Source organism: Mustelus asterias, chromosome 17 (genome assembly GCF_964213995.1).
Source record: "Mustelus asterias chromosome 17, sMusAst1.hap1.1, whole genome shotgun sequence".
NCBI lineage: Eukaryota > Metazoa > Chordata > Chondrichthyes > Carcharhiniformes > Triakidae > Mustelus > Mustelus asterias.
This window is the reverse complement of record NC_135817.1, coordinates 73937099-73955003: the sequence shown is the minus strand read 5'-3', so window position 1 is coordinate 73955003 and position 17905 is coordinate 73937099. Positions and strand designations below refer to the sequence as shown.

Sequence of the window (17905 nt, the reverse complement as noted above, 5' to 3'; positions counted from 1 at the left end):
TCATGCAGTACAAGTATCTAGTTTAATAACCATCCAGTTGCAAACCCAGCTACAGAAGTATTTCTACGGTATAGGTAGTGTTTCTACAGTAATGCTGCTGAATTTTGTAATACAAGCTTATGACAGAATACGCAACTTGAAAATAGAATCATAATATGTTAATAAATGGAAGGTTTGCCAACCCTACACAAAATTAAGTAAGATCAGAGTGACATTTTCAAACTTTTATTAAAGGGTAAATCATACAAATTTTCAAGTATCTTTGATTGTATATAACTGGACAAGGAAAAGCAGAAATAATAGTGACCATCTGACTAATTTTTGGAACAAATCACTGAAGATGAGTTTTCAGTTCCAGCTTTTGGTGTAACAGTTCATTTGTGTAGCAATGTATCCACATACAACTCATCTTCATTCAACTTCAGGCAGCACAGCACACATTAATTTAATCCAAGACGCAATCCTGTTTAGTGAAAAAAATGCATAATTTTCAGACAGGTGTAATGTGGTTAAATCACAAAAATATGTTTATCTAGCATAAATTATCCCAACATTCCTGTAGGTATTGAATTCACAATTTAAATTGGCCAGGTCAGTGTTCCATCAAACTAACTAATTTCATTTGTTTCCAAGTGAAGAACAATCTGGTTATTGTGCTGATCCTTGTAAGGACCAACACCTGGATATTGGGTAAGGCTGTGGACAAAAGATTCCATCAATAAATAAAAAAGTTCAAACTATAGTGGAGCACTTCTCTACTTATATTGGATTTCAAGCACACAGGCACAGTTAATGGAAGATTCACAAGTATTAAAGGTTGAAGATATATTGCATTTTAAACATAATGGACATATTGTAAAAATGTTAGCATGTTCAGGTCATTGATAAGATCATAGCCTGCACCCTAAAAGAAAAGCCAACATTCAATGGATGTCAAGAGCACCCAGAGAGTTGGAAAGTAAGTTATGTTTCTTATTTTGTCAAAGTATTACTGTGGTTGTGAAAAATAAGTTTCTCTCTGACTGCAACACACCTCTACGACTCCAAGGTGTCCCGACCCCTTGTCTACAAGTAGCCAAGACAGAATTATTGCTACTTGAGAGATGAGATGTGCAACTAGAAAGAGGTCAAGAGAATCAACTCTTTCAAAAAACAAACTACATCAAAATGAAATTGAATTTCAATTTTAAAATAACAAGAGCTGATTACTAAATATTTCAATCCATTTAAGGTAAACTTGTATGACTGCAAGAAACTTAACTGCACATTAAAGTCTAATAGTTATGTTCTTCAACATCCACCACCCCAAGATTGGCTGGCTTCTCTTCTCTCCCTCCATATATTCGAACAAAGAATCGATGACATAAAGTGAGATAGGAAGCTACGAGACCCAAGCTAGATTTAGTTCTTCAGATAGTATACCCAAGCCAAGCAACATTATAAAACATATTCATATGCAAATGTTTGTTAAGACTGTGATACTCCTGTTATGGAGTCATAGAGGTTTACAGCATGGAAACAGGCCTTTTGGCCGAACTTGCTCATGCCGCCCTTTTTTTAAAAACGACAAAGCTAGTCCCAATTGCCTGCATTTGGCCCATATCCCTCTATACTCATCTTACCCATGTAACTGTCTAAGCGCTTTTTAAAAGACAAAATTGTACTCGCCTCTACCACTATCCTGGCAGCTTGTTCCAGACACTCACCACCCTGTGTGAAAAAATTGCCCCTCTGGACCCTTTTGTATCTCTCTCCTCTTACCTTAAACCTGTGCCCTCTAATTTTAGACTCCCCAACCTTTGAGAAAAGATAGTGACTATCTAGCTGATCTATACTCATTATTTTATAGACCTCTATAAGATCACCCCCAAGCCTCCTACGCTCCAGGGAAAAAAGTCCCAGTCTATCCAGCCTCTCCTTATAATTCAAACCATCAAGTCCTGGTAGCATCCTAGTAAATCTTTTCTGCACTCTTTCCAGTTTAATAATATCTTTCCTATAATAGGGTGACCAGAACTGTACACACTATTCCAAGTGTGGCCTTACCAATGTCTTGTACAATTTCAACAAGATATCCCAACTCTTGTATTCAATGTTCTAACCAATGAAACCGAGCATGCTGAATGCCATCTTCACCACCCTGTCCACCTGTGATTCCACTTTCAAGAAGCTATGAACATGTACCCCTAGATCTCTTTGTTCTATAACTCTCCCCAACACCCTACCATTAACTGAGTAAGTCCTGCCCTGGTTCGATCGATTAAAATGCATCACCTCGCATTTATTTAAATTAAACTCCATCTGCCATTCGTCAGCCCACTGGCCCAATTGGTCAAGATCCCGTTGCAATCTGAGACAACCTTCTTCACTGTTCAATATGCCATCAATCTTGGTGTTAGCTACAAACTTACTAACCATGCCTACTAAATTCTCATCCAGATCATTAATATAAATGAGAAATAGCAGTGGACCCAACACTGATCCCTGAGGCATACCGTTGGTCACAGGCCTCCAGCTTAAAAAACAACCCTCTACAACTATCCTCAGTCTTCTGTCATCAAGCCACTTTTGTATCCATTTGGCTACCTCACCCTGGATCCTGAGAGATTTAATCTTATGCAACAACAAACCATGCGGTACCTTGTCAAAGGCCTTGCTAAAGTCCATGTACACAACATCAACTGCACTGCGCTCATCGACCTTCTTGGTTACCCCTTCAAAAAACTCAATCAAATTTGTGAATTTGTCAAATTTGTTAAAAGTAGCACACTCTTATTTGGCTTTTAAAAACAAAAATCTAGTTAAATATTGAAAGCATAATAAAACTGAATACATAGTGCCTGGTCCAAATTTGGAAGCATTTTAGCAATAGCTAAAATATCCTGTGCCTATTTCTAAGGGAAAAATAGTTTTATTTATATCCTATGCCTATTTCCAAGGGAAAAATAATTCAACATGATTATTCATATTCTCAAAATGTCTACAATTTTTATTAGTTATTCACATAAATCACAGTAAATTGATTGATTTAGACAAATAACACTAAAAAAAAGTGCTAAAAAGGCAAGGACTAATAATACTCACCACACACCTCCAAAACACTGCCTCATCAAATCTTAAATCCCAATGCCCTCATGCACTCTTTATGCGCTTCAATCAAGTCTTTGCAGTTCTCCTCCCCTTTCTCAATAATACTGTGAACAGAATTAATGTTAAGAAGATTGATTCAGATTATTAAAACACAAAATATGTACCGTGAGCAGCCAAAAATGTTCACCGACTTGCTGCTTTTGCTACCATAAAGCTTCCATAAATATTATTTTGTGTAGCACACATATGCTTTTGAATAGATTCAATGGACATTTCTCAATAAAATTGTTTTGTTTCTGAGAATAATTTTGTACAATTACTCTTTCGGAAATACTTCTGGATTCTTTTGAAAGAGGGAGAAATTGTTTAAATGCTGAACATTGAAAATATGAAATGGAGGCTTAGTCAGAGATAGGGCGACACGGTGGCATAGTGGTTAGCACTGCTGCCTCAGCGCCAGGGACCCAGGTTCGATTCCTGGTTTGGATCAATGTCTGTGTGGAGTTTGCACATTCTCCCCGTGTCTGCGTGGGTTTCTACCAGGTGCTCCGGTTTCCTCTCACTCCAAAGATGTGCGGGTTAGGTGGATTGGCTAGGCTAAATTGTCCCTTAATGTCAGGGGGAACTAGCTAGAGTAAATGCATGGGGGTATGGGAATAGGGCTTGGGTGGGATTGTGGTCGGTGCAGACTTGAGGTCTCCTTCTGCATTGTAGTATTCTATGATTCTATGATAGAGTGGTCATCGATCAGAGAAAACAAGAGTTTTTGTTGATGATTGCATGTGTAGATGTTCAGTCCATTAATTTAGTCTCTATTCCTGTTTTTCTGGGTTGGTATAAAGTCATAGAATCACAGAGGTTTACAACATGGAAACAGGCCCTTCGGCCCAACTTGTCCATGCCGCCTCCTTTTTTTTAAAAAACGACTAAGCTAGTCCCAATTGCTCATGTTCGGCCCATGTCCCTCTATACCCAGCTTACCCATGTAACTGTCAAAACACTTTTTAAAAGGCAAAATTGTACCCGCCTCTACCACTACCTCTGGCAGCTTGTCCCAGACACTCACCACCCTATGTGAAAAAATTGCCCCTCTGGACCCGTTTGTATCTCTCCCCTCTCACCTTAAACCTATGCCCTCTAGTTTTAGACGCCCCTACCTTTGGGAAAAGATATTGACTATCTAGCTGATCTATGCTCCTCATTATTTTATAGACCTCTATAAGCTTAAGCTTCCTACGCTCCAGGGAAAAAAATCCCAGTCTATCCAGCCTCTCCTTATACCTCAAACCATCAAGTCCTGGTAGCATCCTAGTAAATCTTTTCTGCACTCTTTCTAGTTTAATAATGTCCTTTCTATAATAGGGTGACCAGAATAGAGTGACCTGTGTGGCCTTACCAATGTCTTGTACAACTTCAACATGGGCTGAAAAATGGCAAATGGAATTTAACGCAGACAAGTGTGAGATATTGCACTTTGGAAGGACAAATCAAAGTAGAACATACAGGGTAAATGGTAGGACTCTGAAGAGTGCAGTTGAACAGAGGGATTTGGGAATACAGGTACAGAATTCCCTAAAAGTGACGTCACAGGTGGATAGGGTCGTAAAGAGTGCCTTTGGTACATTGGCCTTTATAAATTGGAGTATCGACTATAAAAGTTGGAGTGTTATGGTAAGGTTATATAAGTAAGAAGTCTCACAACACCAGGTTAAAGTCCAACAGGTTTATTTGGTAGCAAATACCATGATGGTATTTGCTACCAAATAAACCTGTTGGACTTTAACCTGGTGTTGTGAGACTTCTTACTGTGCTTACCCCAGTCCAACGCTGGCATCTCCACATCAAGGTTATATAAGGCATTGGTGAGGCCGAATTTGGAGTATTGTGTACAGTTTTGGTCACCTAGTTACAGGAAGGATGTAAATAAGATTGAAAGAGTGCAGAGAAGGTTCACAAGGATGTTGCCGGGACTTGAGAAGCTGAGTTACAGAGAGAGATTGAATAGGGTGGGACTTTATTCCCTGGAGCGTAGAAGATTGAGGGGAGATTTGATAGAGGCGTATAAGATTTTGATGGGTATAGATAGAGTGAATGCAAGCAGGCTTTTTCCGCTGAGGCTAGGGGAGAAAAAAACCAGAGGGCATGGGTTAAGGGTGAAAGGAGAAAAGTTTAAAGGGAATATTAGGGGGGGCTTCTTCATGCAGAGAGTGGTGGGAGTGTGGAATGAGCTGCCAGATAAAGTGGTAAATGTGGGGTCACTTTTAACATTTAAGAAAAACTTGGACAGGTTCATGGATGAGAGGGGTGTGGAGGGATATGGTCCAAGTGCAGGTCAGTGGGACTAGGCATAAAATGGTTCGGCACAGACAAGAAGGGCCAAAAGGCCTGTTTCTGAGCTGTAATTTTCTATGGTTCTATGGTTAACAAGACATCCCAACTCCTGTAATCAATGTTCTGACCAATGGAACCAAGCATGCCGAATGCCTTCCTCACCACTCTGTCCACCTGTGACTCCACTTTCAAGGAGCTATGAACATGTACTCCTAGATCTCTTTGTTCTATAGCTCTCCCCAAAGCCTACGATTAACTGAGTAAATCCCACCCTGGTTCGATCTACCAAAATGCATCACCTTGCATTTATCTAAATTAAACTCCATTTGCCATTCGTCAGCCCACTGGCCCAATTGATCAAGATCCCATTGCAATCCGAGAAAACCTTCTTCACTGTCCACTATGCCACCAATCTTGGTGTCATCTGCAAACTTACTAACCATGCCTACTAAATTCTCATCTAAATCATTGATATAAATGACAAATAACAGTAGATCCAGCACCAATCCCTGAGGCACACTGCTGGTCACAGGCCTCCAGTTTGGAAAGAAAACCCCTCTACAACCACCCTCTAACTTGTCATCAAGCTAATTTTGTATCCATTTCCCTACCTCACCCTGGATCCTGTGAGTTTTAATCTTATGCAACAACCTACCATGCGATAACTTGTCAAATGCCTTGCTAAAGTCCATGGAGACAACATCAACTGTACTACCCTCATCGACCTTCTTGGTTACCCCTTCAAAAAGCTCAATCAAATTCATGAGACATGATTTTCTACTCACAAAGCCACGCTGACTGTCCCTAATCAGTCCTTGCATTTCTAAATGCCTGTAGATCTTGTCTCTCAGAATACCTTCTAACAACTTACCCACTACAGATGTGAGGCTCACCGGCCTATAGTTCCCAGGCTTTTCCCTGCAGCCTTTCTTAAACAAAGGCACAACATTTGCCACCCTCCAATCTTCAGGCACCTCACCTGTGCTGTTGATGATTCAAATATCTCTGCTAGGGGACCTGCAATTTCCTCCCTCGCCTCCCACAATGTCCTGGGATACACTTCATCAGGTCCCGGGGATTTAACTACCTTGATGCGCTTTAAGACTTCTAGCACCTCCTTCTCTATTATATGTACACTCCTGAGACGTAACTATTTCCCGAAGTTCCCTAACATCCATATTTTTCTCAAGAGTAAATACTGATGAGAAATATTCATTTAGGATCTCACCCATCTCTTGTGGATCTGCATATAGATGACCTCGTTGATCCTTAAGAGGCCCTACACTCTCCCGAGTTACTCTTTTGCCCTTTATGTATTTGGAGAAGCTCTTTGGATTCTCCTTTGCCTTATCTACCAAAGCTATCTCGTGTCCCCTTTTTGCCCTCCTAATTTTCTCTTAATTCTACTCCTACATCCTCTATATGCTTCAAGGGACCCACTTGATCCCAGCTGCTTATACATGTCATGTGCCTCCTTCTTCTTCTTGACCAGGGCCTCAATCCCAAGTCATCCAGGGTTCCTTACTTCTACTAGCCTTGCCCTTCACTCGAAGAGGAATGTATTTTTTGTTAAAGAGGCCTAGTGGGACTAGCTATATTATCCAAATGTATGATTTCAAACTTACTTTACTGTGGATAATGGAAAGTAAAATTACTCTTATTGGCCATTTTTGGCCAGAACAATATTGCATTCGGAAGTACAGCCTACGGGAAACAGAATTCAAGCATTTGATTAAAAACAAAATCCAGCACTATCACTGTACTCTTCTCATGAGTGCCCCCAGATGCATTATGACCTTGTCTGTGTAAATTAATTCTCAAAATAACAGTACAGGTAATGATCTGGAAATCTTGGGCTTGAGGTTTCATCTTGAACCAAATTTGTTTTGTGGCATGAGGGCATAATGGTCTCTATAAATGAGCTGCAGGCTAGATTTTAGTAATTAAGGCATGAAAACAATAGTTTTATCAGACTATTTTAAAGAGGTTTGTGCGACAATTCTGCAGATTAATGCTATATAATCCATAATATGGCAAATTTTTATATAGGTTGTAAGGGAAGTGGGCTTGATATGCTGTGAAGTGACTCTTGGATCTGTTTTTGCACACTGTCATTTAGAATTAGGGGGCAGCATAGTGGCAAGCACTGCTGCCTCACAGCGCCAGGGACCCGGGTTCAATTCACAGCTTGGGTCACTGACTGAACAAAGAACAATACAGCACAGGAACAGGCCCTTTGGCCCTCCAAGCCCGCGCCGCTCCCCGGTCCAGTATTGAATCCTGAATCCCCGCCCAATTTTCCAGCCTATCTACATCCTAATATCCTATCCACCGAGCTGTCCCTCACAGCTACGATGCTTTGTTCATCACAACCTATTAACTCACCCCCACCCCCCCATTCCAGACCATGTGATCTCCAGGGAGAGGCGAAAACCCAGAGTGAAAACCCCAGGGCCAATATGGGGAAAAAAAATCAGGGAAATTCCTCTCCGACCCCGAGGCGATCGAAACGAGTCCAGGAGATCACACTGGCCCTGATCAGAAAATGCTTCCCAACCCTATTTATTTCCACTTCTGCTTTACGAACACCATCTGAATTCCCTGCCCCCGAGACAGGTTCCCAACTATCCGCAGTCTCGCTCTGTACTGGCACCAGCGAGATGATCATAGAATGAAGCCTTGAAACGAGAAACAAAGAACAATTAGCCCGCGCCGCTCCCTGGTCCAAACTAGACCACTCTTTTGTATCCCTCCATTCCCACTCCGTTCATATAGCTGTCTAGATAAGTCTTAAACGTTCCCAGTGTGTCCGCCTCCACCACCTTGCCCGGCAACACATTCCAGGCCCCCACAACCCTCTGTGTAAAATATGTCCTTCTGATATCTGTGTTAAACCTCCCCCCCTTCACCTTGAACCTATGACCCCTCGTGAACGTCACCACCGACCCGGGGAAAAGCTTCCCACCGTTCACCCTATCTATGCTTTTCATAATTTTATACACCTCTATTAAGTCTCCCCTCATCCTCCGTCTTTCTAAGGAGAACAACCCCAGTTTCCCCAATCTCTCCTCATAACCAAGCCCCTCCATACCAGGCAACGTCCTGGTAAACCTCCTCTGTACTCTCTCCAAAGCCTCCACGTCCTTCTGGTAGTGTGGCGACCAGAACTGGATGCAGTATTCCAAATGCTGTGTGGAGTTTGCACATTCTCCCTATGTCTCCGTGGGTTTCCTTCGGATGCTCCGGTTTTCTCCCACAGTCCAAAGATGTGCAGGTTAGGTGAATTGGCCATGCCAAATTCTCCCTCAGTGTACCCGAACAGGCGCCGAAGTGTGGCGACTAGGGGATTTTCACAGTAACTTCATTGCAGTGTTAATGTAACACTACTTGTGACTAATAAATAAACTTTACTTTTAACTTTTTAAACTTTAATCCAGTAGCAACTGGAACTTCAAAAATTTCCCTGTACAAGCTTTGATGGCGAACAGAAAGGTCAGCTGTGTTTTATTGATAACTAGAAGATATAAATGTACACAAATATACAAATAATGGAAAATTGTCTAGCTGTGTTCTGTCCACAAAGAGCAGGATAAATCTAATCTGGCCAACTAACTGACCTAGTCGAATGTTGATCATCAGCTGTCATTCATCAACAAAGTGATGGATGGTGTAATCAACAGAGCTATCAAGCGACAGTTACACATCATGAATTTGCTCACCTATTCAGTATGGGTACCAACAGGGTTACTGTATTACAGCTTAGATCAATGCAGGGATAATAGAGCTGAATTACAGAGGTGAGGCAAGAGTGACTGCCCTTGACATTAATGCAGCATTTGACCAAGTATGCATCAAGAAGCCCAAATAAAATTGAAGTCAGTAGGAACGAGGGGGAAAACTTCCCCTTGGTTGGAATCACATCTCGCACAAGGAAGATGATGGTGGTTGTTGGAACCAAATTTTCTCAAACCCAAGACATTGCTGTAAGAGTTCTTCAGGGCCCAACTATCTTCAGCTGCTTTAACACCTTTCCTCCATAGGTCAGAGGAAACAAGAATTTTTGCTGATGATTGCACAATGTTCAGTTCCATTCACAACTCCTCAGATAATGCATTGCAGCAATGCCTGGACAACATTTAGGCCTGGGTTGGTAAGTGACAAGTAACATTTGCACCACATGTGCCTAATCATATTGGAATTGAAACATTAAGTCTGTTTCTCTCTCCACAGATGCTGTCAGACCTACTGAGTTTCTCCAGCATTTTATTTTATAATTAACCAAGGTATCTTCAGTAGCACCACCCAAACCCAGTGAGGGGAAAATGGGCAACAGATGCACGGGAACACTACCACCTCCAAGTCACACCATCCCGACCAGGAAATACAAATATTCCTTCACCGTTGCTGGGTCAAAATTCTGTAACTCCCTATCTAACAGTAAGTACTGTGGGAGTATCACCACCACACATACTGCTGCAGTTCAAGAAGGCATCTCACCATCACAATCAATAGGGCAACTACTCAAGAACACAAGAGATAGGACAGCGTACAAACCAGAGATCATGCTCTGCCATTCAATGCGATCGTGGCTGATTTTGGGCTTCAACTCCACTTCTTGCCCACTCCTTATTACTCTTCATTCCTCAAGACACCAAAAGTCTGTCTATTCTAGCCTTAAAAGTATTCAATAATGGAGCATCCATAGCCCTTTGGGGTAAATAATTCCAAAGATTCATAACCCTTCGAGTGAAGAAACTTCTCATCTCAGCCCTAAATATTAACTCCTTATCATGAGACTGTACCTATGTTCTAGATTCCAAAACAATCTGGAGTATTTTCAGGTTCTGCTTTAGAATTCCTTTATGTGCATAGCAGTGCTGACCAGTGAGAGGGTGAGACAGGATCTCATCCCCTGATGCTTTTCCATACCCTGTTAGTCCTCAATGGAAACTACTACGTAACTACATGAACATTCGCTCAATGTCCTTCGTGAAGACTATGCAAGTGTTTGCTGACAACTAACTCATTCAGTTGCGAATATATGCTGGTCATGCCAGTCCTTCCCACTGATCTCAGATTCTGGGATATGCCCCCAAGTCACTGTAATTTTCTGTCCTTCAACTTCACCTGTCCGTTGGCCTTGTCACCTACTCACTCCACCATGGTACTTTAGCCAATACCATCAAACATTGCTCCCCAACTCAGGATCACAGAATTGTTACAGCGCAGATGGGAGCCAATTGGCCCATCATCTCAGCACTGGTTCACCAAATGAGCATTATGGCTTAGTGCCATTCCCCTGCCTTTTCCTCATATCCCCGCATATTATTTCTACTCAAGTAATCATCTAATGTCCCCTTGAATGCCTCGATTGAACCCACCTCCACCACAGTTCCTGGCAGAGCATTCTGGAGCCAAACCACTTGTGAAAAAGCATTTTCTCACATCATATTTGCTTCTTTTGCAAATCACTTTAAATCTGTGCCCTCCCGTTCTTGATACTTTTACGAGCGGGAACAGTTTCTCCTATTTACTCTGCCCAGCCCCCTCATGATTTTGAGCATCTCTATCAAATCTCTTCTTAGCCTTCTTCTCTCCAAGGAGAACAGCCTCTCTGATCTATCCTCATAACTGAAGTTTCTCATTCTTAGAACCATTCTTTTGAACTCTCTCCGATGCATTCACATCCTTCCTATAGCGTTGAACCGTACACAATATTCCTGCTGAGGTTTAACTAGTGTCTTGTATAAATTCAGTTTAACCACCTTGCTCTTTGTACTCTATGCCTGAATTAATAAAGCACAGTAAGAAGTCTCACAACACCAGGTTAACGTCCAACAGGTTTATTTGGTAGCAAATACCATAAGCTTTCGGAGCACAGCTCCTTCATCAGATGGAGTGGTTATCTGTTCTCAAACAGTGCAAACAGACACAGAAATCAAATTACAGAATACTGATTAGAATGCAAAATCTCCACATCATGAATTAATAAAGCCCATGATACTGGTATGCTTTATAACTGCTCTCTTCACCTGTTACCTTCAACAAACCTCCTCCACTGAGACTTATGGGTCTGGGATCCTCCGCTATAAAATCAGTTTACCACTTTAAACAATTCTCCTTTGGACCTTCCCTGTCTTTCTCACCGGACCCACATGCTCCTCCCTTCCTTACAAATTACTTGCACCCCGTGACGTAAACCGTTCAACAGTTTTGCGGAAGCAATGGCTGATGTTGTAATCTGGCTGAGTTGATGAGGATAGGAAGTTCTGGCCGTCCACAGTTCAGTGATAAACTTCAAAGCGTATCATCTGAAAAAAAGTCGGACATTTCCGCCCGCCCTTCTAATAATCTTGCAGTTATTAGTGTAAGTGTACATTGAGAGGTTCAATCTGTATAATTGCCATTAGAGGATGTAGTGAACAGGTAGGAGTGGGATTAATTCAATTGAGGGTGAAGCCTCGTGTCAAATCAGACTTGTGTACGTCCACTCAGAAAGTACGCGAACTAGATGCCCTTTTAGAACACAGCAGCTGAAAATACCGATATAAATAGAGCCACGAAAAAGTTTCCCATTACCAGGCATCCCTGACTTTCTTGGTCTCAGGACAAGCACAACATGGTTTCAAAGGCTTCTTCTCCTCAGCCTTTTCAGCGGGCACCGTTCCCAACGATGTGGCCACGGTTAAATTAGACATTTCCGTCTGAAATTATATTGAATTGCCTGTTTGTTTTTGCTATGAACCAATTTGTTTTATTCTCTTCTCTACCTTCATGCGACCTTCTGCCCACAGCTTCAATGCTACGCCAAATCGCGTCAGAGTCCGGGGACTGGGGCACGCTGAATCCTGGGATTTGTAGTTCTTCATCCGAACTGAGTGGAGAGATTGGACTACAAGCCCCACAACACCCCAATCCAGACCCGGCACCTACTGTGCGGGGAGCCGCAAATGTTCAGAGGAATGAGGCGGAATGCTACTCATATTAATCGTCAAGGGCAAAGTATATTTCCAGAAACATTTTTGAAAATGAGAACTTGGATGAGGAGGGTGGATTGGACCCCAGAACACCGCATCTGTTGAGCTGAATGGCTCGTTTCTGTGCACGTAATTAGGAAGACTTACAGGGTTGGATTTTACCAGGCCTTTGCTTTTTTTTGGTGAATTCAGAAAGTTTATTAATCATTAAAAATGTAACAAGTCAGAAAGATAAAAAAGAGTGTTGATTAACAGTTAATAGAGAATGCTTAACATTAACAATTGAATGATTGATGGGTCTTTGCAGACAGGCTAAAATGAGATGGGTGGTAAAATGGCATGGGAAGGCAGCTGGTGTCATGCTATCGTCTTCCCGCAAACAGATTTACACTTTGATTTGATACAAAGAGTGCACGAAATTCACAGTCAATTATGTATGTCATCAGCACTCACCTCACTTCATGTGCCCTTGCTTTGTAGTGTTACAATCATAGCTAGGGTGTAGAGAAAGATCAACTTAATGTGAGGTAGGTCCATTCAAAAGTCTGATGGCAGCAGGGAAGAAGCTGTTCTTGTGTCAGTTGGTATGTGAGAGTGACTGCCCTTGACATTAAGGCAGCATTTAACTCAGTATGGCACCAAGGAATCCCAGCAAAACTGGAGTCAATGGGAATCGGGGAGAAAACCCTCTGCTGGTTGGAGTCATATCTAGCACAAAGCAAGGTGGTTGGAGGTCAATCATCTCAGCTCCAGGACATTACTACAGAGGTTCCACAGGGTAGTGTCCCAGCTACAACTGTCTTCAGCTGCTTCACCTGTTAAGAATTGAGGGAAATCAAGATTAGAAAATGAAATTGGGATAAAAATAAAATAAATTGGATGAAGGGGGAACCAATGAGTACAGCTGTCTGAAGAGGTATTTTTCAGTCGCCAACCAGTGACTGGATCCTGAACTTCCTAACTCACAGACCACAATCAGTAAGGATAGGCAACAACACCTCCTCCACAATCATCCTCAACACCTGTGCCCCACAAGGCTGTGTTCTCAGCCCTCTACTATACTCCTTATACACCTGTGACTGCAGCCAAATTTCCCTCCAATTCGATTTTCAAGTTTGCTGACGACACCACCGTAGTGGGTCAGATCGCAAACAATGACGAGACAGAGTACAGGAATGAGATAGAAAATCTGGTGAACTGATGCAGCAACAATAATCTCTCCCTCAGTGTCAACAAAACGAAGGAGATTGTTATCGACTTCAGGAAGCATAAAGAAGAACATGCCCCTGTCTACATCAATGGGGACAAAGTAGAAAAGTTCGAGAGCTTCAATTTTTAGGTGTCCAGATCACCAACAACCTGTCCTGGTCCCCCCATGCCGACACTATAGTTAAGAAAGCTCACCAATGCCTCTACTTTCTCAGAAGACTAAGGAAATTTGGCATGTCAGCTACGACTCTCACCAACCTTTACAGATGCACACAGAAAGCATTCTTTCTGGTTATATCACAGCTTGATATGGCTCCTGCTCTGCACAAGACCGCAAGGATCTACAAAAGGTCGTGAATGTAGCCCAATCCATCACGTGAACCAGCCTCCCATCCATTGACTCTGCCTACACTTCTCGCTGCCTCGGCAAAGCAGCCAGCATAATTAAGGACCCCACACACCCCGGACATTCTCTCTTCCACCTTCTACCTTTGGGAAAAAGATACAAAAATCTGAGATCACGTACCAACAGTTTCTTCCCTGCTGCTGTCAGACTTTTGAATGGACTTACCTTGCATTAAGTTGATCTTTCTATACACCCTAGCTATGACTGTAACACTACATTCTGCACTCTCATTTCCTTCTCTATGAACGGCATGTTTTGTCTGTTTAGCGGGCAAGAAACAATACTTTTCACTGTATGATAATGCATGTGACAATAATAAATCAAATCAAATTAGTGCTTGCTTAAGTGACATGGGAAAAACAATCGTGTACAGAAGAAGCGATTTGAAAGTGGAAAGGGAAGGGAATTGGCCCTTATATGCTAAAAGTCTGGTGGGAAAAATGATATATCCATGGCAAGATAACTGGAGAAGAGGATAAAGAAGTAGCTACCATCATAGCCACACCCAATTGCAGAAAGTAGGCTCTCCCAAAACCAAGCAGTTGCTGAAAGGCTGTTGTTTAAAATCAAAATTCGAACAGAGTAGAATGTCCATGTTGAATACTGAAGATGACGTTACCAAAATTGGAAAATAACCTAAGGAGGTGGTAACTATATGCTGGATTTAGCCCATAAAATTATATAATATTGAATGTTGTTTGGGAAAAAAGGGCATTTCTGAGAGTTTGGGAAACGTAGGTAGTTGGGAACAAGGGGTAACGTCATGAGATACAGTGGATGTATAATCACTAGTGTAGTTAAGTGTCCAATTGTAGTGTCTTTCCTGTCGTATGTTTTATTTTAAGTTAATAAATACTCTCTATTGGTTGATCACAACAAAACTGGACTGTCCCTCCCTGGTTTGTTAATCTTCCTTACCTTATACTAATTTTAAAATATTCATTGCTAAGAACTGGTGTTCCAAGTTACCCTCTGGGTTTTGGAATATCCTCACATTTAACATCAGCAAGGTTCTTAATGCATCAATGACCTTCAAGGACTCCACACACTCACCTACGGCCAGAACTGGGTCCCTGGCAATGTGAGGCAGCAGTACTAACCACTGTGCCATGCACCAGGTTGGACGGCACTGCAGCACAAGGTATCCAATCCTCTTTATCCCATCAAAAAACGCAATCAAGCCATTTGTCTTTAACAAATCCATGCCAGCTATCATTTAATCCACAGTTGTCTGAGTAACTGATGATCGTTTCTAAAAAAATTCCCGCAATTTGGGGGGGGGGGGGGGCGGTTACCTGACTGGCCTGTTTTCATTTCCTGCAATGCCACACCTTATTGGGTATAGGTACTAATTCATGAGCTTCCTGGAGACAGTAGTGTATTGGGTCTAGGTACTAATCATGAGGTTCTTTCCCATGACACTGTAGCGTTACACTTGTTGTGCTCCAGTGTCATGATGATCTGCATTTAATAATTTTTAAAAACTCACAAAACTTACTTTTTGCATCCGCCTGCACTAGTGGGAATTCGTGGTAATCGCCCCACCCTTGAAGTCTACTTTTTCCCCCCACAAAAAGTCCTTTAATTCTCCATTTTCGTTCACCCAGGAACTGCAGCTTCTGACATCCAGCATGAGTGAAGACAGTGGCTGTGGCCTGCGCCCTTTCCGAACGCTTCAGATGTTTTTCAAAAAGCCCGCCCTCTGCAGCCGTTAGGCGCGAGCGGCCGCACAGGTTGACCCGAGCGCCGAGCGCGCGGCGGAGGACCAACAGCGCCACAGAACACCTGGACAAAGGGGAGGGCAAAATGGCCATGAACCCGAAGGGCACAGAACACAGGGCCAGCTTCCAGGCCGAGGGCGCGGGAAGCCAGGAGGATAGACGGAGAGTGGAGGGCGAAGATCCAGGAAGGAATGGAGATGGTCAGAGAATGGAAGGAGAAAATGTAGGAAGGAATGGAGATATTCAGAGAGTGGAAGGGGAAATTGCAGTAAGGGATGGAGATGGTCAGAGAGTGGAGGGTGGAAGCGCAGTCAGGGATGGAGATGATCAGAGAGTGGAGGGTGGAACTGCAGTAAGGGATGGAGCTAGTCAGAGAGTGGAAGGGGAACTTGCAGTAAGGGATGGAGATGGTCAGAGAGTGGAAGGGGAAATTGCAGTAAGGGATGGAGGTGGTCAGAGAGTGGAGGGTGAAGACACGGGAAGGGTTGAGGATGGTCAGACAATGCAGGATCAGGACGCGGGAAAGAGTGAAGAAGGGCATGTGGAGGATCTAGAAGGCGAACATGATCAGAACGAGGACCTGCCAGCCGGAAGTGACAGGGGAGCCGAAGACGAAAATGAAATCAGAATTGACCGCAGTTTAGACGTTGAAGAGATAATGATTAAAAGGAAGAACATCGACTCGCCCAGCATAGACAAAGCAGAGACAATCTGTTTAGAAGGTTTTGATCATGAAGTGAGGCCAGGAAGTAAAATCAGCAAGACAGCAGCCATTTGCAGTAGAGTGATTAAGTCCTATAAAAAATTGAAAGAGCACCTACAACAACCTCAAATAAATGCATTGACATTGTACATTTTTGGCACTGAAGACGCAATATTGAAAGAATGTGAACGCGCCAAAAAATTAGATACTTTCGTCATTCACCCTTACAGCACACTAAGGTAAACAGGACACTCCATTAGAATCCGTCAAACAGCATCCATCCCGATGCTGATATTTACTGATTAGAGTTTGATTTTGAAACCAAAATGTTGATTTCACAGATTGAAGACCTATGTAAATCTAGCTTCAAATAGGCCAGAGCTTGACCCTGGAGGCTAAGATATGGTATCGGCAAGACAAAACTGCAACTACTGTGCTGAAGTAGTCTGTTACTTTGTCTTGTCTGGATTAAATTGTTTCAGCATTTAGTCACGTGCACCAGAACTAGTAACAACATTAGATTTCTTGATGTCGAGGTAGTTTTCATCAAATGTATTATAAACAATTCATAGTTACTATCGCTTCTGTAAAAGTGTAGATTTTAACATGGTTGTTAAAATCTAGTCTGGCCTATGTTTGACTCCAGATCCACAGCACTGTGGTTGACTCATAAGTGCCCTCGGATGGGCAAAAAATGCCAGCGATGCCCACATCCCATGAATGTATAAAGAATGATAGTTTGTATGCACCCTATAGGTGATCCCATAGCGAATATTTAGCAAACCAGTGAGTACAAATTTTAAATGAACAGCATTTTGCAATATTGTTAATTTGACAGGAAAATACTTAGATTATTATTTATAACACTGCAGGTGGCAACACTGATTTTGGTGACTGCCTCAGCCTTCATGAACATGCTGTGCACGTTGTGACATATGTACACTGTGACAGTAAATTCATGCCTGGGAAAAAGATTCTATACTTGAAAGCCAGATGCAAGAAAACCTTTCAGGTTTGCTTTTATATATTTTGATTACCTGTGTAGAAAAGAAATTCCATCTCCATGCTGCAGCTCGCTTTATTTCATTGTTGGAAAGCTCGTGAAGGGAAATCACCAACAGGTTCATACAAGTTAGGAGCAGGAGTAGCCCATTCAGTTCCTTGGACCTGTTCCGACATTCAATAAGAACATGGCTGATCTGATTGTGGCCTCAACTCCGCATTCCACCTATCCCAATAATCTTTGATAAAAACAGTCCTTGAGCCCTCACCCTGTTCACACTCCTCATGTTCCATACCCTCCATGCCAACCTTCACTTTCATGCCCATTCGTCCAGTAGAAATCACCGAACCTTGGAGTAATAGTAGCATGTGTGAATCCGTTGGATTTGCCATTGCCTTCTGCATTATGGCTGACCAGGAAATTCTCTCGTTCTTACTGCCTGCCATCAGACATATTGGAAGAATT

At 42.4% G+C, this 17905-nt stretch overlaps 1 protein-coding gene and 1 long non-coding RNA gene across 2 annotated transcripts; one reads left to right on the top strand and one right to left on the bottom strand.

The window, feature by feature from the left end:
* Positions 1-209: 209 nt before the first annotated feature.
* On the bottom strand, positions 210-12222 carry cox17 (cytochrome c oxidase copper chaperone COX17). Its single transcript, XM_078232978.1, has 3 exons — positions 12001-12222; positions 3085-3194; positions 210-463 (listed from the first exon to the last, which is right to left on the bottom strand). Exons 1-2 carry the CDS (start codon positions 12117-12119, stop codon positions 3110-3112), a joined length of 204 nt encoding a protein of 67 aa, XP_078089104.1. The 5' UTR covers positions 12120-12222; the 3' UTR covers positions 210-463; positions 3085-3109.
* On the top strand, positions 11624-12637 carry LOC144506621 (uncharacterized). The gene is made up of 2 exons (XR_013499929.1): positions 11624-11788; positions 12216-12637. It is a non-coding gene; the product is annotated as an uncharacterized LOC144506621 (long non-coding RNA).
* The last annotated feature ends 5268 nt before the right edge of the window (positions 12638-17905 follow it).